The 26,888-nt window shown below is 36.6% G+C and overlaps 1 protein-coding gene across 1 annotated transcript; it reads right to left on the bottom strand.

Annotated features, from left to right (window-relative positions):
* Positions 1–22,278: 22,278 nt before the first annotated feature.
* Positions 22,279–24,468, bottom strand: LOC114188858. The gene is made up of 6 exons (XM_028077519.1): positions 24,216–24,468; positions 23,883–24,136; positions 23,600–23,803; positions 23,229–23,345; positions 22,776–23,123; positions 22,279–22,347 (listed from the first exon to the last, which is right to left on the bottom strand). Exons 1-6 carry the CDS (start codon positions 24,466–24,468, stop codon positions 22,279–22,281), a joined length of 1,245 nt encoding a protein of 414 aa, XP_027933320.1.
* Between the last annotated feature and the right edge of the window lie 2,420 nt (positions 24,469–26,888).

Here is a 26,888-nt window from a genome sequence, read left to right as displayed (position 1 = left end):
AATGGGATATATAATACCTGCTTGTAGCAACTTGGTGACTTCTTTCTTCACAACCTCCATCAGTTGAGGATTCAGTCTCCTCTGAGGTTGCCTCACTGGCTTAGCATCCTCCTCCAAGAGTATTCTGTGCATGCAGAAAGAAGAACTAATACCAGGAATATCTGCCAAAGTCCAGCCTATTGCTCGCTTGTGATCTTTGATAACCTGCAATAGCTTTTGTTCCTGCTCGTCAGTAAGCAAGGCAGATATAATAACAGGGAGTTTCCCATCCCTTTCAAGATAAACATATTTCAAATGAGATGGTAAAGGTTTCAACTCCAAAGTGGGTGGCTGTTCCACTGATGGCAACATTTTACTGCCTAAGGTAATTTCAGCCACCTCAACATCACACTTGGACGCCACAGAGGTATCAAATAGTGACACCGCGTCCTCAACATCACCTGTTTTACAATTTTCTCTTTCGTCTAAAATTGAGCCCGAAATATTCGAAAAAGAAAAATCCAAAGAAGAAGAAAAACCAGATAAAACATCGAAAAGTCCAAAAGCATAATTATTCACTACATTACTCAATAAATCAATACGAAACAAAGAATGGTCTTCAATTGGGTGCTTCATGGCTTCTAGCACGTTGAACTGCACCTTCTCATCTCCTATCTCCATAGTCAAGGATCCTGCATGCACGTCTATCTTGGTACGTGCTGTCATCATGAATGGTCTTCCCAAGATAATTGTGGTTGAACTCATTCCTTCATCATCCTTCATGTCCAAGAGGTAGAAATCTGCAGGAAAAATTAACTTGTCCACACGGACAAGCACATCTTCTAGCACACCTGCAGGGTTAACTGTGCTACGGTTGGCCAATTGAATGACCACACCAATAGACTTAAGAGGTCCAAGATGAAGTGAAGTAAAAACAGATAAAGGCATTACATTAATAGAAGCTCCTAAATCTAACATAGCATTGTCAAACTTAGTACTACCTATAATGCAGGGAACATAAAACATACCTGGATCCTTACACTTTTGCGGCATTCTGACTGCAGGCTTCTTAATTAAGCTAGAGACGTTTCTTCCCATGTTCACTACCTCTTTGTCCATAATACGCCTTTTATGTGTACATAATTCTTTGAGAAACTTGGCGTATTTAAGAATTTATCTCACAGCATCCAACAAAGGAATGTTTATCTCTACTTTCTTGAAGGTATTCAGGATTTCTTTGTCTAACTCCTCCATCTTTTTAGTTTTTGGTTTCAAACGGTTTGGATAGGGAGGAGGAGGATAATAAGGAGAAGGATTTTCAGAGGAAGTATTAGGGGATACCAACCTGGAGTTATCACTGGGTGCAGGCATTTCAGATGTTGCTTGTGTTGCTTCATCTGATCTTCCTCTTTCATCATTAGGTACAACTTCATTGTCCTTATCTTCATCTTCTTGGGCATCCCCAAGACCTTGTATTTGCTTACCCGATCTTAAAGTAATAGCACTTACATTTCTCGGGTTGATTACAGTTTGTGCAGGCAAATTGCTTGAGCCTTGTTGAGACTTCATCTGATTTAACTCATTTGCCATTTGTCCAATCTGATTTTGCAAATTCTGATTGGTTGCTTCCATCGTCTGTTTCAACTCATTGATTTGTCCCTTCATCATGTCAGCCATCATTTTCATCATTGCTTCCATGTTTGAATCACCAGAGGTTGCCGTTGGTTGTGGTTGTTGCCTCTGTTGAGGTGGAACATAGACTTGAGGCTGTTGATTTCCTCATTTCTGGCTGGGATATTCCTTCCAATCTGGGTTGTACTTGTTGGAGGACAAATCATGGTTGTATTGCTGCCGAGGTGGTCTATTATTGCCATAGATGTTTGCAGCATATGCCTGAGGTTGTTCATTGTCTAACGTCCCTGTCTCTTTTAACATAGAACAAGCCTCTGTAGGATGATTGGTAGAAGTACAAATTCCACATAAAGTAGAAGGGATAGGCTTTTTCTGTAAGTCTGTCAAGGTCCTTACCATGACTGCTAAGTCATCCAACTTCCCTTCTAATTTCTTGTGATCTGCAACATATGAAGCTTCTACTCCATGGGTTCCCTTCAATAGAGTTATAGAATTACTCCTTGTGGAAAATTGTTGATGGTTTGACGCCATAGTTTCAATCAATTGTCTTTCATTTGTTGGCGTTTTGTCCACCAATGACCCTCCACTTGCAGCATCTATCATTTGTCTATCCATGATACTCAATCCCTCATAAAAGTATTGAATGAGGAGATGCTCGTTTATTTGGTGATGAGGACATGAAGCACATAACTTTTTGAATCTTTCCCAATACTCGTGAAGACTTTCTCTTTCTTGTTGCCTTATCCCATAAATATCTTTGCGAATAGCAGCAACTCTAGATGCTGGAAAAAACTTCTCCAGAAATAATCTTTTCAGAGTCTCCCAGGTATTGATGGATCCTGGCGGAAGGCAGTATAACCAATTCTTAGCGGCATCTTGCAATGAGAATGGAAAAGCCTTAAGCTTGATATGTTCCTCTGTCACTATTGTAGGTCTCATGGATGAACAAACAACATGAAATTCCTTCAAGTGATGGTATGGGTCTTCTCCTGCTAATCCATGGAATTTGGGTAAAAGATGGATTAACCCAGACTTAAGCTCACATTCTCCATCTGGATATTGGATGCACATGTTTTGTGTAATTGCTGCATCTGGTGAAGCCAACTCTCTTATTGTTCTTTCTTCCATTCTATCTTCTTGAATTTCTGGTTCAGGTGATGGATCAGAAGATATGTTAATCACCGGAGGTGATTCTAGTGGTACACTTTCAGTGGTAGGTTCAGATGATGATGGTGCTCCTTCAGTAGAACACCTGAGTTCAAGTCTCCTACGTGATTTACGCAAGTTCCTTTCAGGTTCTGAATCAAGTTGATAAAATTGACCCAGATTGGCCCGAGTCATGCACTATGCAAGTCCACCTGAAAGTGTTTCCCTGTGTGTTTTTTTTTTCTTCCTATTCTTGTTTTGGAGAAAGATTTCAAGAAAGAAATGAGTTAAGATGTCGTTGGGTCTACTCCCAGGAAAGAGAGGTGCGTCACAGTGGACAACTTAAATACCAAGTCTTTCCTAGACAGAGTTTTCCAAACTAGTCTCAAAAATTTCTTAAAAGAAATTCTTAATCAAAACAAAAATAGAACTTTGCTTGGAGTATATTAACAGAAAACTAGATACTACAAAATAACAAACTATATCAAACGTATATGCGTAATATAAATAAAAAAAATAAAAATAAAAAATAAAATAAATAAAAACAGAATCAAAATAAAAAAAATACTAACCGTACTCCCCGGCAACGACGCCAAATTTGATATCGCTGTCGTTAGGCGATCAAATTACCACTACTTTAGCAACTTCAGTATTGCCAGTTTGTAGTGAAGAAAATAGTTAGGGTTAAGATAACCCTGAGTCGTCTCACAACGAATACGGAATTGATCTCAAATATTTGATTCTCAAAAATGCAATTTAAAACTAGCAACTATAAAAATAGGGAGGTTTTGATATGCAAAGAAAATGACACGGAAGATTGTAAACAGAGTAATAGTAAATAGGTCAATTCCACTGCTTTTTCTAAATAAGATTCTTCATTGGTTATCTAGAGATTATTATTAAATTAATTATTGTTGTTGATTTACAAATAAATCAATGTAAAGACTCAATTTATTTGTTGGCATCCTCACTTTTAATCAAATTACAGTCTCAATTAAAAGTGAGAATTGTTTAGATTGTCCATAGTAAATTTAATCAAAGTACAGTCTCAATTAATTTTACTATGCCTAATCATGTCTATTCCTTTGTTTCTTTACCAAATAGAAAACTTAATTAATCAAAGTAAAGTCTTGACTAATTTTAGTTAAAGTAATTACCTCTAATCAAATTAAAGTCTCAATTATTGGCAAAAACTTATTTAATCAAATGAAAGTTTCTAAACAAAATCAAAGTAAAGTCTCAATTTAATTTAAAAACCTTTTAACTCATATGATTAGCATGCATGTAGATTTAAAATCATTATTTTCTATTCAATTAAGAAGCAAAGGACATAGATAAACAAAAACCACAACAATAATCAAAATAACAAAACATATAAATTCATCTAACCTCAAAATCCATTTAAGAAATTACAGTGGAATCAACCCTAAAAGCTTAGCCCTCCATGGCTTTGATGGAATACATGATGATATGAAGGAAAGAAAATAAAGAAAGAATGAGAGATGTGGTGGAGATGGTATCTGCCAAAACCAGAGAGTTCTAAGTGTCTAAGCTGTCAGCTGTAAAATTGTCAGTCCCCCTCTTTTGCTCCCTTAAGTCTCTTTATATAGGCTTCCATTAGACTTTGGGTTTTATCTGTCAGTTGCTAAAATCTTTTATTTTTATTTAATTAATTAGCAACTTAATTTCTGTCCAATTTCCAATTCTACCCCTCTCATTTAACCATATTTGCAGTTTTGACCAGAGTTGACTGCTGACTTTGACCAGTTGACCAGAGTTGACCAGTTGACCAGTTTGATTGTCCTATCATATGCTGACACGTGGCAGTGCAGATTCTCTCTCCAGAAATTAGGGTTTCACTCTCACACTCTTCTCCCTCCCTCGTGACGGCGCGGCTGACGGCGTGGCGGTCAGATTTCCGTGCGTGGTGGCTGTGCGGAGCTGCGCGATCTGTTGCAATGGTGTGGAGTGCCTCCTCGCGGTGGTCGGAAACGCGGAGAAGATGGTGATGCGCTGGTTGCTCGCGCGTTGCAGAGGTGAGAAGATGGTGCTGCGGGAACTCGCGGTGGTCATGCAGGAGATGGTGGTGTTCTGGTTCGCTCTCGGTGGCTGCCATGGCTGACGCGCTGTGGAGAAGCTTCGCGGAGGTGCAGGTTCGTGGTGGTGGTGCGCGCTGCAAGTTGCTGTGCTGTTGATGGTGGCGGAACTCGTGCATTGGTGGCCGGCGAGGTGAGTTGCGGGAGAGATGGAGGAGTAAGTTGGGACGCGGTGGTGTTGCGAATATCCAATAATATTAGATTCAACTAAAATCAATTTTTATGCCACTTTTACCAAACTTACTCAATAAATCCAATAATCACAAATCCTAATTAAATCAATCTTTTAGCACAGAAAATTCAATTAAATCCCCAAATTTAAATATTAAATGAGGGCAAAAATTTGAACTCATCACACCACCATTAACACGAGCACGAACCATGGCAGCACCGTGACAGTGAATCCACGAACCTGCACCAGTTTGCGTCAAGCAACACCGCTAGCAGCCACCACTTCATCCCCACGGTGCAAGCAGCCCTCACACAAATCTGCACGAAGCGCGACCACCGCGAAGCCTCCACTCTGCGAAGCACCTCAACCTTTGCTGAAAAATGCATTTGACCAGCTTCCATACCATCACGCGCAGCCAAGGGAGGAAGGAGGAGTGAAACCCTAATTTTGAAGAGAGAAAATACACTGCCACGTGTCAGCATCTGATAGGGCAGTCATTGGTCAACAGGTCAACTGGTCAATAGACCAGTCAACTCTGGTAAAATTCTGGTCAAAACTACAAAACTGGTCAAACAAGAGGGGCATAATTGGAAATTGTACAAAAATTAAGTAGCTAATTAAGTGAATAAAAATAAAAGATTTTAGCAACCGACAGATAAAGTCCAAGTCCAGTCGAATCCTATATAAAGAGACCAAGGGAGAAGCAGAAGAAAAACAAGCTCGGCACTTCGGAATTTAGGAACCCTTAGGGGGCCTAATTTCTTTCTCCTCTCCATTCTTTTCTTTATTTTGCATTCTTGGAGTTCTAAACTTCTTGGGTTGATTCCATTGTAATTTCTTAATTGGACTCTGAGGTTAGATCAATTAATTTCTTTGTTCTTTTTATTATTGTTGAGGTTTTCATTCATCTAATAGAAATAAAAGAGAACGAGCTAAGAGAGAAAAAGAAGAAATGGCAACGAGAAAAGGAAGAAGAAGAACAAAGAGAGAAACACAAGAAGGAGTCTCTCCTCATACCCCTGACATGCATGGTTGAGATGAAATCCTTAAAACGGGATGATAATGCATTAAATTGTTGTTCCCATTCACATAATCATTTTTCATTTTCATTGGGAACACTTACTAACCCCTCCCATTTTGTCTTAATGCTTAGGGAAGACTTATACATTAAAGAGCAATGGCATAAGCAGTGGGGTGAAGAAAAGATTATAGAAAAGGCAGCAACAACATAGGCAAAACATGAACCCGACTTTAATCATCTGCTTGTGTGTTTGTCCTATCATGAAAATCCTAAGGGGTTTCAGGAACACTCTTTTTCTATTCTAATTAGTAGGGCTTGTTTTCCTTTTTGTTTCACTATGGATAGTATAGTTGTTTTGAAACTCTTTGATGTGTTCTACAGGTTTATCTTTGATCCTGGAGGACAATCTCCAAGCACCACGATAATAAGAGATTTACTTCTTCCATGATTCCAATCTCATTTTTTTCTTTATAGCATTTTATTTTTGTCTTTAGACTATTATGATTTTGTGTGCTTTCAGCACTTATGTTTGTGTGTTTGGTTGTAGGTAATAAAGAAATAAAATTTGAGGTCGAATTTTCTCCAACCTGGAGGCAATGATGGAGGCGTGGTTCAGGATCGTCATAGGGATTTCAGAACAGTTGATGGAATCATGCCTAAAACCTAAAAAGAGATCTCGGATTAGCTTCAGATCGTAGGATAGGAACTCTTTATTGGACTTTATGTTTGGGGTTTATTGGACCTTTATTGGACCTTTTATTCCTCATGGATCAATTTCTATAATGTTTGTGTTTGGGCTTTATTGGACCTTTTGTTGTGTTGGGCCTTTTGGTGTTTCGGCCCATAGTATATAAGCCCTTGTGAGACACATTTGTACTCAGATTTTGAGTTATATGAAAATTTGAGTTTCTCTTAAGTCTTGAGGTTCTCCTCAGAACCACCGATCCTTATCTTTGAATCTCTGATTCAAAGTGGCGGATCTTCCTCACTTATCTTGGAATCTCCTCTAAATGGCATGAATTCCTCCCATTCCGCGACTCCATTGATTTGACGTCCTCCATCTTCCCCTTCGTCGATTTTCGTTCTAGGGTTTTTGTACCCATTTCTGTCCAAGACGTTTTCTATCCCCAAATCCGAGACGATCCTTCATCATCTTAGCCCTTGGATGAAGGAGACGCATGGGTGGAGTATGGACTTGGCTCCATGGGATGCATGATCCATGAGGAAGTCATGGCCTAAGGGAGACTCTTAGTGGGCCGAGCCCATTTGTACATGTAACACCTATTTTTATGTCTTACCCCATTAATGAAATCAAAGCCCAAACATTGGCCCAATTTAAAATCTATTCTACCGGGCTTTGATGCACTTCTTCAAGTCTTGTTGATTTCTTTGGCCCATGAAAATAATGTGACAAGCCCATTAGATTTGTGCCCATCTATTGGGAGGCCCATTTGAATCTTTTTCATCATACTTCTTGTTATTGGGTCTTTTAATGGGCTTGGGCTTAGGCTTGAAGGTGCAATTGGGCTTGGTAGGGTCACATTAGTTTGGGACACTCACTTCACTTTTGGAGGATGAGTTGTCGGTTATTCTATGGACAGATATTCCTGCTTTCTCTTTACATGTCAAGTTGCTTTTGGAATTGTTTTACCGTGTGTGAGAATTTGAGTCGCTCTATGTTCTTTGTTGTGTGATATATGCCTCTTGAATGCTTGCACAATGGCCTTGGCTCGACTCTTTCTAATGCTTTTCTGATTCACATGCATGTTGGGATATGATTTAGGCAATTTTGTTCTGTGAGCCTATAGCCAGATGAGCCTACCTTGAATTGTTTCCTTTGATAACCCTTTTTTTAGCATTTGTATCCTTTTTCATTGATTTATAGCTCATTACAAGCCTTTAGCCTGAAAAACCATGATTATTACTACCCTAGGAAAGTTTGGAGCTTTGGAATTGTTTTGGGAATGAGTGCTCAATTAAGTGGGGTCGCGCACAACAAGTGTGGTTGTGCGCACACTTGTTATTGGTTCTTGGAATTGCTCATTTGTATACCAAGGTGGGATTTCAAAATTGTTCTTTCTTTGCATGTTCTTTGTGTAAAAAAGAAGAGAGAAAACAAAGAAAATAAATAAAAGGAGTTTGGATTTGAGCATTGTGTGAGAACTAAATTTGGAAGTGTTAGTGTTGGGATTACTTTGAAAAGTCCTTCTTATCTTGACCTGCATGTGTTTTGGTTTGATTGTTGGTTCTAGAGGCTTGCCAAGTCTGTTGATGTTTGTTTTTCAAGGGTTCTTTGAGAGTAAACAGTAGCCTAGATATTTGAGTGATACAGTGCATATTTTGTGAGGTTATGTTGCTTTAAATTCTCTCTTTTAGTTGAATTGAGTACTTGACATGTTTTGAATTGCTTGGATGATGTTCATTGCTACCTTGCAGCTTTGAATCCTTCTGTGTTGGATGTGTTTCCATTTGTCTGTGTCGAGTTTGTTTGTCATGTGTCTTTTTGTCTCTCTTGTAATGTCTGTGATGTCCTTGCTTTACTTTACTCTTTAATTTTGCCCAAGAGTGCAAAAGGGTAAGTGTGGTCGATTTTGATAAATCATTATTTTCCTCCATTCTACTAGCCTTTGTGTACCCATTTGACAGTTGTTCAATGCTTAATTGTTCATCTTTAGTGTGTTTTCACATTATTTGGCCTAATTCTTGTTTTTAATTATTTTTAGGTATTTGGGTGAAGTAATTTTGGAGCTTGTACATTAATATTCAGTTGAAGAGAGTTGCCACATCATTGCCACATCATTTCCACGTCATCTGAGTGAGTGGGCCAACATTTGAGGCACTATAGTGGCATTTTTGTAATTTTACAGCCTATAATGGAAATTTTGTAAATATGAGTGGCAGATTGGATGTGACCACGAAATTAGGTCTCTTTCCATGCAACCAGTTGCACACTCTTCCTCTCCACACCTCCATTTTTTCACATTTTCCACTCGTTTTTGAAATTTTATGAGTCTTGGACAACACCTATTGCTTGTATTCACGTTTTCTGTACCTATGGTAACATTTATATTGAAGCATTTAAGGTGTTGTTGGTTGTTTTCGTTGTTCCTTTGTTATTCCTTGATCATTTTCGTTTGTTGCACCATTTTAAGCTTTCAGCACCAATTTGAACTGATTCGAATGGTTGAATTTGAATTTCTGTTGAACCCTAACCCTAACTTGAATTCTATGGGCAACTAACTTTTGTATACATTGATTCCTTGCAAAGAATGAGATGAACCCTTGACATTAACTTGAATTCTATTTGCATTTGCATTTTAATTGAAAAACCCAATCTGGTTTTGCTTAATTTTCAGAGTGGGAACTCGTTTTAGTTAACTTTCATGCTTAATGAACTTTGAGAAATTCATGAATGCTTGCATTTCTTAATTGCATCTTAAATTCGTGGTTAACCTCCGCTTAATTGTTTGATAGTGACTTTGATTAGGAATAATGAAACCAATTCAGTTTGCAATTTGTGATGGGTGAAATTTCATTCGAAGCAAGGAATCACTGCTATTTTTTGTGACTGTTTAATCAAAATTGCAATTATGTTTTGTTGTTGTGTTGAAATTTTGAATTTGTCTGCCAAACACCCCCATGTGTTATTGTGTTGTGTTTGAATCTGGATATTGAAGCTTTGGTAAAAAATATTGGTCGTTGGGAGACGACTTGGTTCAACTTTCACATACTGCATTTTAAGTGTTTAAATTTGGTGGGGTACGACCTCAAATTTGGGGTACGATTGTATGAATTGAGGTTAGGGTCAAGTTCATTTGATAAGTTCACGAGCAAATTTTACTGGTCGATTTTTCGGTTCACATTTACAATCAAATTTACGAGTCGATTGTATGGGTTGTGTTTACAGATCAAGTCTTGGGTCGAGTTAATGGGATAGGTTTATGGTAGAGTTTTAGGGCTTTGACGGTTCAAGATTATGTGTAGGGTTTACAAGTCGAGTTTACGCGTCAAGGTTACCAATCGGTATTGTCGCAACCATGGTCACAACAAGATGACGAAAAAAATTATTTTAAAATAACATAGAAGTCGCCACCATAGTTTATTAAGGAAAACTATAGAAAAACCTTGACAAGAAATAGTCTTTGAAACCAAGTTTAGGTTCGAGAGTCGATTACATGTGGGAAAGGTATTATCACCCCACAACGTCCTTGTAAAGACGATTCCCTTTAATTAAGTGTGCAAAATTACTATAATTTTTAAAATATTAGATTTCGCAAAAAAATAAAATTAAAAATAAATAAAATTAAAAAAAGAAATAAATAGACAAATAAATAAATAAAAATAAACACACAAAAAATCACACATATAAAAAAAATACCAAATATGAAGAAAATAATATTAAAATTTTTATTTGGGCCCGACAAGGATTGACCTTGCTCCTACGTATCTCCATTTGCAATGGAGAATCAAGATTACGTAGTTCTTTAATAAAAAAAACTAATTAAAAAAACCTGTTTGAAAAAAGATGTGGTTTTTAGAACGTGAACCCGACAAGGATTGACCTTACTGCTACGTATCTCCAATTGGATTCAAACAATTTTATAATAGGTTTATAGGTTGATTTTATAGTTCGACCTTTCGATTGACATTTACAATCAAATTTATAAGTCGATTGTACGGGTTGTGTTCACAAATCCAATTCAGGGTCGCGTTAATGGGATAATTTTATGGATTTTTTTGGTTCACATTTATAATTGAATTTACGAGTTGAATGTACGGGTCGTGTTTACAAATCGCGTGTAGGGTCGAGTTTAGGGACGAGTTTTATAAATTAGTTTACGGGACCAGTTTTCAGGCTGAGTAAATGGGTTCGGTTTACGGGTCGATATTTTGATTCACATTTACAATCGAATTTACGAGTTGATTGTATGGGTCATCTTTATGAATCGAGTTTAGGATTGAGTTTAGGGTCGAGTTTATTGAATTAGTTTGTGGGACCAATTTTCGGACTGAGTATAGGGGTTGAGTTTACATGTCATGATTATGCGTTGTATTTTATGGGGTTGATTCATTAGGCCGATTTAATGGGTCGTGTTTTGGTTTGAGTTTACTATCGATTTTTTGATTCGATTGTAATAGTTATGCTTACGAATTATGTTTACGAGTGAGTTTAGGGGCGACTTTATTGGATCGAATTACGAGTCATGATTCCAAATTGATTGTTCGGGTCGTCTTTACGTGTAAATGTTAGGGTCGAGTTCATTGCATAGGCTTAGGCTTTGAGTTTTCAACTTGAATTTCGGGCCAACTTTATGGGTTGAGTTTATGGTGTCCAAATTACGAGTCCTATATTATGAGTCGAGTTTGTTGGTCGTGTTAACGGATCTAGTTCACTAGTCGATTTTTTGGGCTTAGTTAACGGTTCAAGATTATGTGTAGGGTTTACAGTTGAGTTTACGCGTCAAGGTTACCGGTCGGTATTATGAATCGTTTTGTACGACTTGAATTGGTTCGTCAATTTTATGGGTCTTGTTCAAGGGTCAGATTTTTATGGAGAGTTTAGGGTTCGAGTTTATATATCGAGTTTACAAGTTGTGTTTACGACTCATCTTTTATAGGTTGAATTGGTTGATTGAGTTTACGAACAAAGTTTGTAGGTGAAGTTTACGGGTCGAGTTTACGCGTCGTGATTAGGGGTTGTATATTATAGGCTCCAATTATTGGGTCAATTTTAAGGGTCATGTTTTCCGTTTGAGTTTATGGTCAAATTTGTGGGACGATTGTAGGGGTCAAGATTAGGATCAAGTTCATTTGATAGCTTTACGGGTCGATTTTACTGAACGATTTTTTGGTTAACGTTTACAATCGAATTTACGAGTTGATTGTGCGGGTCGTGTTTACGAATCGAGTTTAGGGTTGAGTTTATTGAATTAGTTTATGGCACCAGTTTTCGGGCTGAATATATGGGTTCGATTTACGGGTCGATTTTTTGGTTCACGTTTATAATAGAATTTACGAGTTGTGTTTACGAATCGAATTTAGGATTGAGTTTAGGGTCGAGTTTATTGAATTAGTTTACAGGACCAGTTTTCGGCCTGAGTATATAGGTTCAGTTTACAGGTCAATTTTTTGGTTCTCTTTACAATTGCATTTACGAGTTGATTGTACGGGTTGTGATTATGAATCAAGTTTAGGATTGAGTTTAGGGTCGAGTTTATTGAATTAGTTTACGGGTCAAGTATTCGGGCTGAGTATAAGGGTTAAGTTTAGGGGTTGTGATTATGCCTTTTATTTTATGGGGTCCAAACTTTAAGCCGATTTAATGGGTCGTGTTTTAGTTCAAGTTTACGGTCGATTTTTCGATTCAATTGTAATAGTTGTGTTTACAAGTGATTTTAGGGGCGAGTTTGTTGGATTGAATTACGAGTTATGATTCCAGATCAAATGTTCGGGTCGTCTTTACGTGTAAATGTTAGGGTCGAGTTTATTGTATAGGCTTAGGGTTCGAGTTTTCAACTTGAATATTTGGGCTAATTTATGGGTCGAGTTTAGATGCAAGTTTATTGGTTTGTTGAACGGGGAAAAGTTTACGGTGTCCAAATTACTTGTCGTGTATTATGAGTCGAGTTTGTTGGTCGTGTTGACGGATCTAGTTCACCAGGCAATTTTTTGGCTTAGTTGACGGTTCAAGATTATGTGTAGAGTTTACAAATCGAGTTTACACGTAAAGGTTACCAGTCGGTATTACGAATCATTTTGTACGACTTGGATTGGTTCGTCAATTTTACGAGTCTTGTTCAAGGATTAGATTTTGATGGAGACTTTTGGGATCGAGTTTATAGGTCGAGTTTACGGATCGAGTTTACAGGCTGTGTTTATGACTCATCTTTTATAGGTCAAATTGGCTGGTTGAGTTTATGAACGAAGTTTGTAGGTGAAAGTTTACGGGTCGAGTTTACGCGTTGTGATTAGGGGTTGTATATTATAGGGTCGAATTTTTAGGTCGATTTTATGTGTCGTGTTTTTCGTTCGAGTTTATGGTCAAATTTGTGAAACGATTGCACGAGTCGAGATTAGGGTATAGCTTCAAAGGCCGATTTTACTGCACGATTTTTTGGTTCACGTTTACGAATCGAGTTTAGGGTTGAGTTTATTGAATTAGTTTACGGGACTAGTTTTCATGCAGAATATATGGGTTCGGTTTACGGGTCGATTTTATGGTTCACGTTTACAATCGAATTCACGGGTTGTGTTTACGAATCGAGTTTAGGATTGAGTCTAGAGTCAAGTTTATTGAATTAGTTTACAGGACCAGTTTTTGGCCTAAGTATGTGGGTTCAGTTTACAGGTAAATTTTTTGGTTCACGTTTACAATCGCATTTACGAGTTGATTGTACGGGTTATGATTACGAATCGAGTTAAGGATTGAGTTTAGGGTCGAGTTTATTGAATTAGTTAATGGGTCAAGTTTTCGTGCTGAGTATAAGGGTTGAGTTTAGGGGTCGTGATTATGCCTTGTATTTTTAGGGGTCGAAACTTTAAGCCGATTTAATGGGTCGTGTTTTGGTTCGAGTTTATGGTAGATTTTTCGATTATGTTGTAATAGTCGTGTTTACGAGTTATGTTTACGAGTGAGTTTAGGGGCGAGTTTGTTGGATTGAATTACGAGTCGTGATTTCAGATCAAATGTTCAGGCTGTCTTTACGTGTAAATGTTAGGGTCATTTTCAACTTGATTTTCGGGGCAACTTTTTGGGTCGACTTTAGGTGGCAGTTTATTGGTTTGTTATACGGGAAAAGTTTACGGTGTCCAAATTAAGAGTCGGGTATTATGAGTTGAGTTTGTTGGTCGTGTTGACGGATCTAGTTCACTAGGCAATTTTTTGGGCTTAGTTGACAATTCAAGATTGTGTGTAGGGTTTACAAGTCGAGTTTACGCGTCAAGGTTACCAGTCAGTATTGTCGTAACCAGGGTCACGACGGGACGACGAAAAAAATTATTTTAAAATAACGGAGAAGTCGCCACCATAGTTTATTAAGGAAAACTATAGAAAAATCTTCAAAAGAAATAGTCTTTGAAACCAAGTTTGGGTTCAGGAGTCGGTTACGTGTGGGGAAAGTATTAGCACCCCCACAACGTCCCTCTAAAGACGATTCCCTTTATTTAAGTGTGCAAAATTACTGTAATTTTTAAAATATTAGATTTCCCAAAAAAAATAAAAATAAAAGTAAAAAAATAAAAAAAGAAATAAAAAGATAAATAAATAAAGAAATAAAAATAAACATAAACAAAAAAATCACACATATAAAAAGAATACCGAATATTGAAGAAAATAATATTAAAAATTTTATTTGGGCCCGACAAGGATTGACCTTGCTCTTATATATCTCCATTTGCAATGGAGAATCAGGATTACGTAGTTCTTTAATAAAAAGAACTAATTAAAAAAAACCTGTTAGAAAAAAGATGTGGTTTTTAAAACGTGAACCCGACAAAGATTGACCTTGCTCCTACGTATCGAATTTACGATTGATTGTACGGATCGTTTTTACAAATCGAGTTTAGGTTGGAGTTTAGGGACATGTTTACTAAATTAGTTTACAGGACCAGTTTTCAGGCTAAGTAAATCGGTTCGGTTTACGGGTCGATATTTTGGTTCACATTTACAATCGAATTTACGAGTTGATTGTACGGGTTTGTTGATCATTTTAGAGCACAAATTTGTTCTGGAAACTTCTGGAAACTCTCTCCTTCGTGATCATATGTGTTGTAGCTGTTGAAGATTGAGCTTGGATAAATTCTTGGAGCTTTTGGCTTAGTTTGAAGCTTGGAGAAAGTGGTTTGTGGTAGGATGGGTTGTGTTACCACTGAGGTTTGATCTTTCTCAAGCTTTGTGTGCATGCCTAGTGGTTTTCCAGGTCTGCAAGAGGGTTCTTGTTGTGCTGGTGTAATTCTTGTGTGATTCAAGAGTCTTTTATGATGTTTTTGCATATTTTGGAAGTGTAAGGGTGGATACTTTGTAAATCTTTTGAAATAGTGCAAATTTAAGCTCAGGGTTGCCTTGAAAAATTGGATGTAGCTCAGGTTTGAGTGAACCAGTATAAAAATCTCATGGTGTCCTCTCTTCTTTAACCTTTCTCTCTTGCATTTTCATTTTAAGGTTTAAAGAACTTGTGCTTTAATCATCGTTTTCATATTCTTACATGTTTCATAACATTTGCAGCATTGAACATGTTTACATAATTATTTGGAACCTGTCTTCATCATTCTTGTGCATTGTTCCTGGTTTAAAATTCAAATTTGCATTTCAGCATTTTTTCCAGTATTTCAGTCAACTGTTTTCCTGTTTCAATCGGTTGATTATACTAGAACAAAATCTGTTTAGTAAAATCAATCGATTAACTCTGTTTTTGATCGATTGAAAGTGTACAGTTTAGTACTGTTTGCATCATAACTTGGTGATCTATTTGATTCAATTAAAGGTGGTCTTTAGCTTGCAAAGATAGCCTAAATTTTTAACTTGCCAATTCAACACCCCTTCTTGGCTTTTTAACCATTTCAAAACTAACAATTGGTATCAAAGCTAGGTACTTGAAATTTGATCAAGTAAGGTCCTAAATCTGTTTTGAACTACTTGAAATGGCTGAAAACAATTTACCCTTTGGTGAAGGTGCCTCAATTCATAGACCCCCTATGTTTAGTGGCATTAATTACCAATTTTGGAAAATTAGGATGAAAATCTTTATTGAGTCAATAGATAAAGGGTATGAGATGCAATCATAAATGAACCATATACTCCTAAGCATATTGTTAATAAGCCATGGACTCAATGGAATGAGGAAGAAATGAGGAGACCCCAATATGATTGCAATGCAAAGAATATCCTCACTTCATCTCTCAACATGGATGAGTTTTTTCGTGTTTCACAATGCAAGAGTGCCAAGGAAATGTGGGAGGTTCTTGAAGTGACTCATGAAGGAACCAATGATGTTAAAAGAGCAAGAAAGCATGCCTTGATTCAAGAATATGAGTTATTCAAGATGAAACAAGGAGAATCCATAGCGGATGTGCAAAAGAGATTCACTCACATAGTCAACCATCTCATAGGTTTGGGTAAGGAATTTGACAAGGAAGAGTTAAACATCAAGGTGCTAAAGTGTCTTGATTCATCTTGGCACAAAGGTCACGACCATCTCAGAAACAAGAGATCTATCCGCTTTGACTACATCTGCATTGTTTGGTAAGCTTAGGGAGCATGAGATTGAGATGCAAAGGCGTAATGAGCTTGAGTCAAGTGAGAAAAAGCTTAAGAACATAACCTTAAATACTAGCACTAAGAAGAATGAGGAACTCGAGGATGAGGTGGCTGAATCAAGTGAAAGTGAGAACTTGAATCTCCTTTTCAAGAGGTTTGGTAAATATCTCAAAATTAATGGTATTAAAGGTAATCCCAAGAGGTATACTTCCAAACACAATGAATCAAACTCTTCTAATTTTACATGTTATAACTGTGGAAAACAAAGAGATATCAAAATTGAATGTCCAAATGCTAACAAAGAAAAGGAGAAGAGTGTTGATAGGAAAAAGGAGAAGAAGCCAAAGGAGAAATGTGCATACATTGCATGGGAGGACAATGATGATTCAACTACAAGTAGCTCCTCACAAGATGAGAGTGAAGAAGCCAACTTGTGCCTTATGGCTGGTTATGAGTCATCTTCCTCGAGCCAAGTCATGAAAGGTGATAAGAAAGATTTGTGGTACCTTGATAGTGGCTGTTCAAGACATATGACAAGAGATAAAACCAAATTTGCAAAGTTGGAGTTGAAGAAGAGTTTGTAACCTATGGAGACCACAACAAAGGATAAATCCTTGGAAATGGAGCCATAGGCAATGGATCCTCTTTCAACATCAAGAATGTGCTGCTCGTAGAAGGACTCAAACAGAATTTGATAAGTATAAGTCAACTATGTGATAAAGGCTTTAAAGTCATGTTTGAACCAAATAGTTGTTTGATATATGATGCACATGGTAGTATTGTTTTGAAAGGCAAAAGAGTCAATAATATATATCTACTTAACCTGCATCATGCATCATTCAGCATCCATTATTTGCTTACAAAAGAGGATGATACTTGGTTATGGCATAGAAGACTTTGTCACACACACATGCAACATTTCAATCGGCTAAATAGAAAATACCTGGTTAAAGGACTACCCAAACTTAAGTTTGAGAAGGATAGAGTGTGTGAAGCATGTCAAAAAGGAAAACAGACCAAAGGTCTCTTTTAAATCAAAAAATGTTGTTTCAACTGAAAGACCTTTAGAGATGCTTCACATGGATCTATTTGGTCCATCTCGAGCCATGAGCCTTGGTGGTAATCTTTATGCATTAGTCATTGTTGATGATTTCTCTAGGTACACATGGACTTTGTTCTTAGCTGCCAAAAATGACACTTTTCATGCCTTTAAAAGACTTGCCAAAATGCTTGAAAATGAACAGAGTTCCAAGATAGTGTCTATTCGAAGTGACCATGGTGGAGAATTCCAAAATGAAAAGTTTCAACACTTTTGTGAAAAGCATGGCATTAACCATAATTTCTCTGCACCAAGAACCCCACAACAAAATGGTGTTGTTGAAAGGAAAAACAGGTCACTTGAGGAACTAGCTAGAACTATGTTGAATGAAAACTCACTACCTAAGTACTTTTGGGCTAATGCAGTAAACATTGTTTGCTATGTTTTAAATAGAGTGTTAATTAGGCCAATTTTGAAGAAAACCCCCTATGAGCTTTTCAAAGGGAGGAGGCCTATTTTAAGTCACCTAAAAGTATTTGGATGTAAGTGCTTCATCTTAAATAATGGCAAAGAAAGTCTTGGCAAATTTGATGCAAAAGCGAATGAAGGTGTTTTCTAGGCTATACTACACAAAGTAATGCATATAGAGTCTATAATAAGAGATTGATGACTGTTGAAGGGTATATGCATGTTGTATTTGATGAAACTGACCCAAAGTTGCAAGATCAAGTGAAAGAATGTAGATGAGGAAGATCTACAACAGAAGCAGATCTCTACTGCAGAAAAGCTCATTGCTACAGGAAATCAGTCGGCTAAAAAGGCAAAACAGTCGACTGAAAAAGCTGTTGACAACAACTTGCCCAAGGATTGGATCCAGCCTAAAGGTTTATCAAAGGACAACATCATAAGTGATATCAACAAGGAGTATCTACTAGACGTAGGATTCTATATTGTGAACATGTTGCTTTTGTATCTCAAATTGAACCTAAGAATGTGAATGATGCTTTGAATGATAGTAATTTGATTATTGCTATGCAAGATGAACTCAATCAATTCACAAGAAATGATGTAGGGTTTACAGGTCGAGTTTTCGAGTCAAGGTTACCGCTCGATATTACGAATCATTTTATACGACTTGAATTGGTTCATCAATTTTACGCGTCTTGTTTATGGGTCAGATTTCTACGGAGAATTTAGGGTTTAAGTTTATAGGTGGAGTTTACGAATCGAGTTACAGATATTTTTTATGACTCATGTTTTATAGGTCAAATTTGCTAGTTGAGTTTACAAACGGAGTTTGTAAGTGAAAATTATGGGTCGAGTTTACTGGTCATGATTAGGGGTTTTATATTATAGGGTCGAATTTTTGGATCGACTTTACGGGTCGTGTTTTCCGTTCGAGTTTATGGTCAAATTTGTGGGACGTTGTACGGGTCAAGATTAGGGTCAAGTTCATTTGATAGGTTTACGGGTCGATTTTACTAGTCGACCTTTCGATTCACATTTACAATCAAATTTACAAGTCCATTGTACGGGTTGTGTTCACAAATCCAGTTTAGGGTCGTGTTAGTGGGATAGTTCTATGGACCGAGTTTTCGGGCTGAGTATATGGGTTGGGTTTATGGGTCAACTTTTTGGTTCATGTTTACAATCAAATTTACGAGTTGATTGTACGGGTCGTGTTTACAAATCGAGTTTAGGGTCGAGTTTATTATATTAGTTTACGAGACCACTTTTCGGGGTGAGTGTAACATCCCTGGCTACCCCTCCTCGGGTCCTAGAGGCTGTCAGGTTACTACAGCCTGCAACGCAACTGGTAGCATCTGCTGGCATGCCAGAGGTGTTAAAGGTCAAGTTAGGGGTTCGATTCCTACTGGCAATAACCCACCCAGTATGAATGGACGGAGAAGGTTGATGGGTTGGGGTGCATTGGGCTGTAGTAACCTGACAGCCTTTGGGACCCGAGGAGGGGTAGCCAAGGATGTTACAAAAAAGTGGGGGTTCGATTCCCACTGGCAACAACCCACCCAGTATGAATGGACGGAGAAGGGTGATGGGTTAGGGTGCATTGGGTTGTAGTAACCTGACAGCCTCTGGGCTCGGTATAAATGGACGGAGAAGGGTAGCCAGGGATGTTACAGTGAGCATAGGGGTTGTTGTAGCCTTTCGGGAGCCATATTGAGATTGTATTTGTATTGTTTTAGGAATGCATCCACCAGGTCCTTCTAAGAGAAAATGCAAGCAGGCTCGAGATGCATATACCAGTTTTAAGCCATTCCATCCATACTATCTTGAAAGATGTGGATTAGCATTTTATCACTGTGGGCGTGGGCAGCAATTTGATAGAAAAGCTTTTTATGATGGCCATGCCAACAAGTTTTCCTTTAGATTCCAAGGCAAAAAGATTACATTACTACCTCGTTCACCAAGAGAAGTCAATGAGGACTAATGAAGGATTATCTTGTTTCCTTTTAGAGTTATGAATATGGTGAAGTTGTTTAAGAAAGCTTTTTGAAAATTCCCATTGGACATTAAGATAGTATGCTATCTAGATGTGAAGGTTCATTTCTCAAGCTCATGAAAGGAAGAAGAGAGTTGGATTCAAGCTTAAACACATACGACAATAAGAACACTTAAAGAGCAAAATAAAAGAAGAAACAATAAAAATGGAAAGCATAGAAGATGAAGAATGGATGAAGCACGCCACTCATAGGGGGGATCTAAGCCAACCAAACCCTAGAGATGAGTGATGGTGCCGCCACTTGCAAGCAAGATAAGGCAAAGGTGAGTTCACGAAAATTGGTGGTTCAATGCATAAAGTTTATAACAAAATGATCAACCCTTTTACAAGACAAGGAGCACCCTTCAAATAGGAGTTCATAAGGGTCCTTTAGCAAATACAAAAACATGAAAAAGGATTAACTAGCAAACCCTAAACCTAATGTGAGAGTGAGTCTTGGCCAAGTGAAGGGAGATGATTGGTGGAGGCATTCCCATGAGGATTCCAGACCAAAAGAGGAAGGAGACCAAGTGACATTCTAAGGCATAAACCACAAAGGCAAAAGGAGACAAGGTACATGTCTACTTTTGCTTTTGCTTTATGCGTTTTACTTTCCTCTCTTTTCCACTTCATCCAAGTGCTCCAATCATCAAGTGTCACCTAGCCATGCTCTACTTTCTCTTAATTACCTACAAAACAAGACAAATTGATGAAGGCGTGACCACCTCCTTAGAAGCTCCCTCAAGAAGGATCACTAGAAGCATGTCTAGAAGGGAGTCTTTTATTCCATCACCTTTATCTTTATTTTGCATTACTTTAGTTTGAATTCCCTAAGTTAGTTTCTAGTTGACTTATTTTGGTTGACTTGTTGACTTTGATCCAAAGTTGACCTTTGACCAAGATTAGATTAACTTAAACCAACATGCTAATCGTTCTTTCATTTTGCTCTTTAAGTGTTGTTATTGTCGTGTGTGTTTAAGTTTGAATCCAACTCTCTTCTTCCTTTCATGAGCTTGAGAAATGAACCTTCACATCTAGATAGCACGCTATCTTAATGTCCAGTGGGAATTTTCAAAAAGATTTCTTAATCAACTTCACCATATTCATAACTACAAAAGGAAACAAGATAATCCTTCATCATTTGGTATCTACAACTTTGGTTGTCCTTGAATATGGTGTTTTCATGTTCTAACCTTGTCTGGTGTAGCTATCTTTGAATGGTCCACATAAAAACAATGCTGGCAGCAACGTGTGCGTTTTTGAAAAAAAATACTACAGCTAGCTCAGTGGTCCAAAAGTAACGTTCTTTTTATCAAAAGAAATCTCTGTGAGTCTAGTTTCCAAAAAAAAATGAATTAAGGCATTTGGAGTTCTGTGGAGAGAGTTATGATAAAATGAGTGAGCAAAGGTCAGAGCTGCTGAGAATATGAAAAATAACGTTTTCAGGTTATGTTGTGGCAATTTTGGCTTCGGTTTTTTGACTCTTTTGCTCCTAAATGTGGTTGGATAACATGTCTTTTGATGCTTAGTCTTTGAGCCTCAAATCCATGAGTTTAAATGCATGATAGCTACATATTTGTGTCTTTGTGTATGTCATGTTGAGTCTTTAAATGTGTCTAACTTTTGCTTGAGTCTCTTGTCATATGCTTCTTTGAGTTTTATTATTCTTGTTTCTAAGTTTTTGAACTATTGCATGAGATCTATGCCTTGTGTTGTTGTATGCTCCTTGAAATTGATTTTGACCTAAAAACATCCTTCTCATCATTTTAAGTACCTAGTTTTGAAAAGAAAAAGTGTTTTCAAGACCAAAAACAGTTTGGCCGAGAGCTTTTACAATGCTTGGTGAATCCATTTGGCCATTTTTACTACGTGTTATGCTACCAAATTTTATACTTGGATTTTGGGTGATATTGGCAAATTACACTACAACAAAAAGTATTTTAGACAACACCACAAAACTATGGCCTAAATCGTAAAAACCGTAGGCTAAAGTTTAGACAACAGTTTCTTAGCCGTAGTCTAGGTGGCCGTTGCTGTAGGCATTAGGCCACGGTTTTCAGTACGACAACATTGTTAAAACCGTGGCTTAATATCCTTATAATAGACAACACCCTTATAAATATTGTCTTTGAGTTTAAGCCACATTTATTAAAATGTGTTTTTATAAAAAAGTTCAATGTGAAAAAAGTGTACCTCTTCAAATCACAATATTATACAATTAGACACCACAATAATCAACACCTCAAACAATATTCGTACACAAAATATTCATAATTGAATGCATATTAAATGTCATTCATACATATATTTCAATGTTAGAATGCAAACTATTAAAATAACTATCTTGAAGTCATTATAAAGGATGAACCTTTCAAAGTTTTAGCTAGAAAGCTAAAATATAATATATCTAATGTTTCTTAACTACATAACAAAGATCATTATTCTATAAGATTGTCTTCATAATCTTCATAGCCTTCATTGTCTTCATGATCTTCATTGTCTTCTAGCTTCAAAAAACAACAAAATATATTATCACACTTTTCCAACATATTATACATTATAACAAGTTAATTAAGTCAAATTTAACATGTAAATGTGCATTGAATCACATGTTTTCAATCATTTCTAAGTTCCAACAAATGCATGTTCATGAGTGAAGTAGAGACCTAAAATGTAACATTATACTCATCATGATTCTTCTCTTACATAATGTATCATAGATGTTAAATAACAAACATGATTTGAGAGTTTATAGTATAGTATTAATCTAATGTAACACCTAATAAGCACAAAATACCAATATTTTAGTTGCTAAGAGTCTAAAGCATCAATAAGTAGTTATTGCAACATCCTAACCATATCCTATTTAGTATTAAACTTTTGGGTATTTTACATTGATATTAATGATGGAAGTACAATTAAAAACTTTCTTTACCTGTAGATCATCGGTTGATTCAGATGAATATGGCCCTGTTGCACTACTTTCTTTACCTAAAACGTGTGCCATCATATTATTTAAGTCCTTTTCATCTAAATCTGGATTTTGTTGCCTTACCACAAAATTTACAATTGCTCGTAGATCTTGTATTTTCTTTTCCATACCACTAATTGCGTTTGCATGTTCTTTCTTGATGGCAGCAATTTCTTCATTTTTCCTAAATTGTGATGGTTTCATAGTCTTTCTGTAACAACGTACCCTTCCAGGCTTTTCTTTTCCAAACAGTGATTTAAATGTTTGTTCTACAGAATCACTTGAGTTTTGAATGGAACCTTGAAGCTTAATCTAATAAAACAAAAATAAAAAATCATTATGTAGATCTATACAATGAATAAAGGAGATTTATTTATATTGAGAAAAAGGAATCTATATAATGAATTGTAAACATACAATAGCATTATGTGTTTCTTCATCCAATTCTTTTCCTTTTCGGCCTTCTCGACGTTGACGAGTTGTAATAAACATTTCAGCTTGAGTAACTTTTTCTCCTACCTCTTTCTTGGTACGCTACAATAAGCAAAAGGTCAATTAGCATATTTTGCATTAGATATAAAACATACAATGACATAAGTAGAAATATATTACCAAATCAGCATGAATTCTAGCAAAACTAGTTGGTCCCATGCGATGGATGTACTTTTGCTAAGCTCTATTTGCAGCATTTCTCTCGCTAATGCTCTACATTAGGATAGGAGAAAAATAACAATCAAGGTAGATTATAACACGTAGCTTTAACGTAATAAGACATCAAATAAACTTACCTGGATAATACTAATGTTCCAATATTTGAGCAATTGCTTGAAATGAGCTTCAGAAAGGAATAAAGGACGATGTTTTAGCCGATCCTTCAATGTGGAGTACTTTGAAAAGTGTTTTTTCTTGATAAAACTTTTGTAGCGTCTCCATGCATCATTTATACGAGTAAATACGGCTTTCTCTCCTTTATCACTAATATTGAACTTTTCCTACATAAAAAAACATTAAATGGATGAAATTTTAAGAAATATTTATGTCTCTAAATCAATATAAGTTTAGTTTTCATACCAGAACATATGTCCATATATGAGCCTTATTATCTTTATCTTTGAGTAAAGCTTTGAAACTTGTGTAAATCAAGGGACAAAAGGTTGAATTCCTCGCTATTGTGCCAAGGAAATAACTCAAGTCAGTTACAATTTTGTCAATCAAACCAATAGGTTCTCCATCTGCATCCAATACAACTTCTGGACGGTCTTGCATTGATCTTCCGTGTATTGCTAAGCATTGAGTTGGTCCTCTTGTTCTTTTCTTCTTTGTCCCTATTTTGACATTCAGCTCACAAAATTAAATATTACATATGAAAAACAAATTGTCAAATGCTAATAATAAAATATTTACCTTCTTTTTCATTCAATTCACCATCTTCATCTTGGTATGTATTTCCATCTCCAACATATTGTTCCGCCTCCTCACTTCCATTTTGAATATTTTTGTCTTCATCATCAGCGCTTCCATTTTCTTTAAGAAATTGATCAATTGACATTGACCCCAATTTTGTTTTTGTATCCTTAGGAGCAACACCTTGTATTGTCATTGATTCAACATCTTCAATCACTAGTCCTTCCTTAGATCTTGAGTTATCATCTACCATCATTCCTTTCATAGGCAATCTCCTTTTCTTAGAATTTTCCTCTTGTGACACTCACTTTTTATTGGGTTGTTGATCAGCACTTGAATTAGTGACTTGAGTGAATGCTCTTTCAATTTGTAGTAGCTTTTCCTTTGATTTATCAGCTACATTTGCTGCCTTTTTCTTGAGTTTCCCATTCTGATTTCTCGAGCTAAGCCTCCTATCCAAATTTGCATGGTCATGCAACTTAAAAGTAGGCAAGTTTAGTTGTGTTTCAGCAGCAATTCTAGGTGCAGTAGTTCTACATTGATTGCTTGTCATCTTTCCATGTGTAATTTTCATTTTCCTTAGGAATTCTTTGGTTGATTTTACTTGAGGAAGTTCCATACTTGAAGCACTCATTTGAATGTTGCTGATATCGCTGTCGTTGGGCGATCAAATTACCACTACTTTAGCAACTTCAGTATTGCCAGTTTGTAGTGAAGAAAATAGTTAGGGTTAAGATAACCCTGAGTCGTCTCACAACGAATACGGAATTGATCTCAAATATTTGATTCTCAAAAATGCAATTTAAACTAGCAACTATAAAAATAGGGGGGTTTTGATATACAAAGAAAATGACACGGAAGATTGTAAACACAATAATAGTAAATAGGTCAATTCCACTGCTTTTTCTAAATAAGATTCTTCATTGGTTATCTAGAGATTATTGTTAAATTAATCATTGTTGTTGATTTACAAATAAATCAATGTAAAGACTCAATTCATTTGTTGGCATCCTCACTTTTAATCAAAGTACAGTCTCAATTAAAAGTGAGAATTATTAGATTGTCCATAGTAAATTCAATCAAAGTACAGTCTCAACTAATTTTACTATGCCTAATCATGTCTATTCCTTTGTTTCTTTACCAAATAGAAAACTTAATTAATCAAAGTAAAGTCTTGACTAATTTTAGTTAAAGTAATTGCCTCTAATCAAATTAAAGTCTCAATTATTGGCAAAAACTTATTTAATCAAATGAAAGTTTCTAAACAAAATCAAAGTAAAGTCTCAATTTAATTTAAAAACCTTTTAACTCATATGATTAGCATGCATATAGATTCAAAATCATTATTTTCTATTCGATTAAGAAGCAAAGGACATAGATAAACAAAAACCACAACAATAATCAAAATAACAAACACATAAATTCATCTAACCTCAGAATCCATTTAAGAAATTACAGTGGAATCAACCCTTAAAGCTTAGCCCTCCATGGCTTTGATGGAATACATGATGATATGAAAGAAAGAAAATAAAAGAAAGAATGAGAGATGTGATGGAGACGGTATCTGCCAAAACCAGAGAGTTCTAAGTGTCTAAGCTGTCAGTTGTAAATTGTCAGTCGTCTGCTCCCTTAAGTCTCTTTATATAGGCTTCCACTGGACTTTGGGCTTTATCTGTCAGTTGCTAAAATCTTTTATTTTTATTTAATTAATTAGCAACTTAATTGCTGTCAAATTTCCAATTCTGCCCCTCTCATTTAACCATATTTACAGTTTTGACCAGTGTTGACTGCTGACTTTGACCAGTTGACTAGAGTTGACTAGTTGACCAATTTGACTGTCCTATCAGATGCTGACACATGGCGCAGAGTACTCTCTCTCCAGAATTAGGGTTTCACTCTCACACTCTTCTCCCTCCCTCGTGGCGGCGCGGCTGACGGCGCGGCGGTCAGATTTCCGGCGTGGTGGCTGCTCCGGCGAGCTCTTCTCCTCCGATCTGGTGCGGAGGCCATGGTGGTGGAAGGAGAGAAGAAAATTAGGGTTAGGGTTTCATGAGTGAGATTGAGGAGATGATGACGTGGCAGAATCTGAGTGGTCAATTTGGTGAGTGGAGGATTATGACACGTGGCAGCTTATGGTTGGCTAATTTTAAAAGGTGGGGATTGCCACATGGCATGATCTGGTTGAGTGGAGTTTAAGTGGTAGGAGGGGTGCAACTTAGTGAAAACTGGGGGTGCAGAACAGGTTTTTTGGTGGTCCACTTTGCAGGAGTGTGCAAATAAAATCTGGGGGTGCATTTAGCTCCTGATTTATTCTTTTTCAGAATTTCTTGATTTTGGACTTATTTTGTAACTTTGAATATTTTAAATTCACACTATTAATTGACCAAAAATAAATTCCAGCTGCATTAACAAACGTTAGAATATCCAATAATATTTTATGCAACTAAAATCAATTTTTACGCCACTTTTACCAAACTTACTCAATAAATCCAATAATCACAAATCCTAATTAAATCAATCTTTAAGCACAGAAAATTCAATTAAATCCCCAAATTTAAATATTAAATGAGGGCAAAAATTTGAACTCATTAGTTGCTGACTTGAGGTTTCATCTACCCTTTTAGGAAGTTAAGAGCAAAAATAAGTAAGAAAAAAAATGCAATTAAGCATAAC

Source organism: Vigna unguiculata, chromosome 1 (assembly GCF_004118075.2).
Source record: "Vigna unguiculata cultivar IT97K-499-35 chromosome 1, ASM411807v1, whole genome shotgun sequence".
NCBI classification, from domain to species: Eukaryota; Viridiplantae; Streptophyta; class Magnoliopsida; order Fabales; family Fabaceae; genus Vigna; species Vigna unguiculata.
This window is presented reverse-complemented; position numbering and strand designations above follow the sequence as displayed.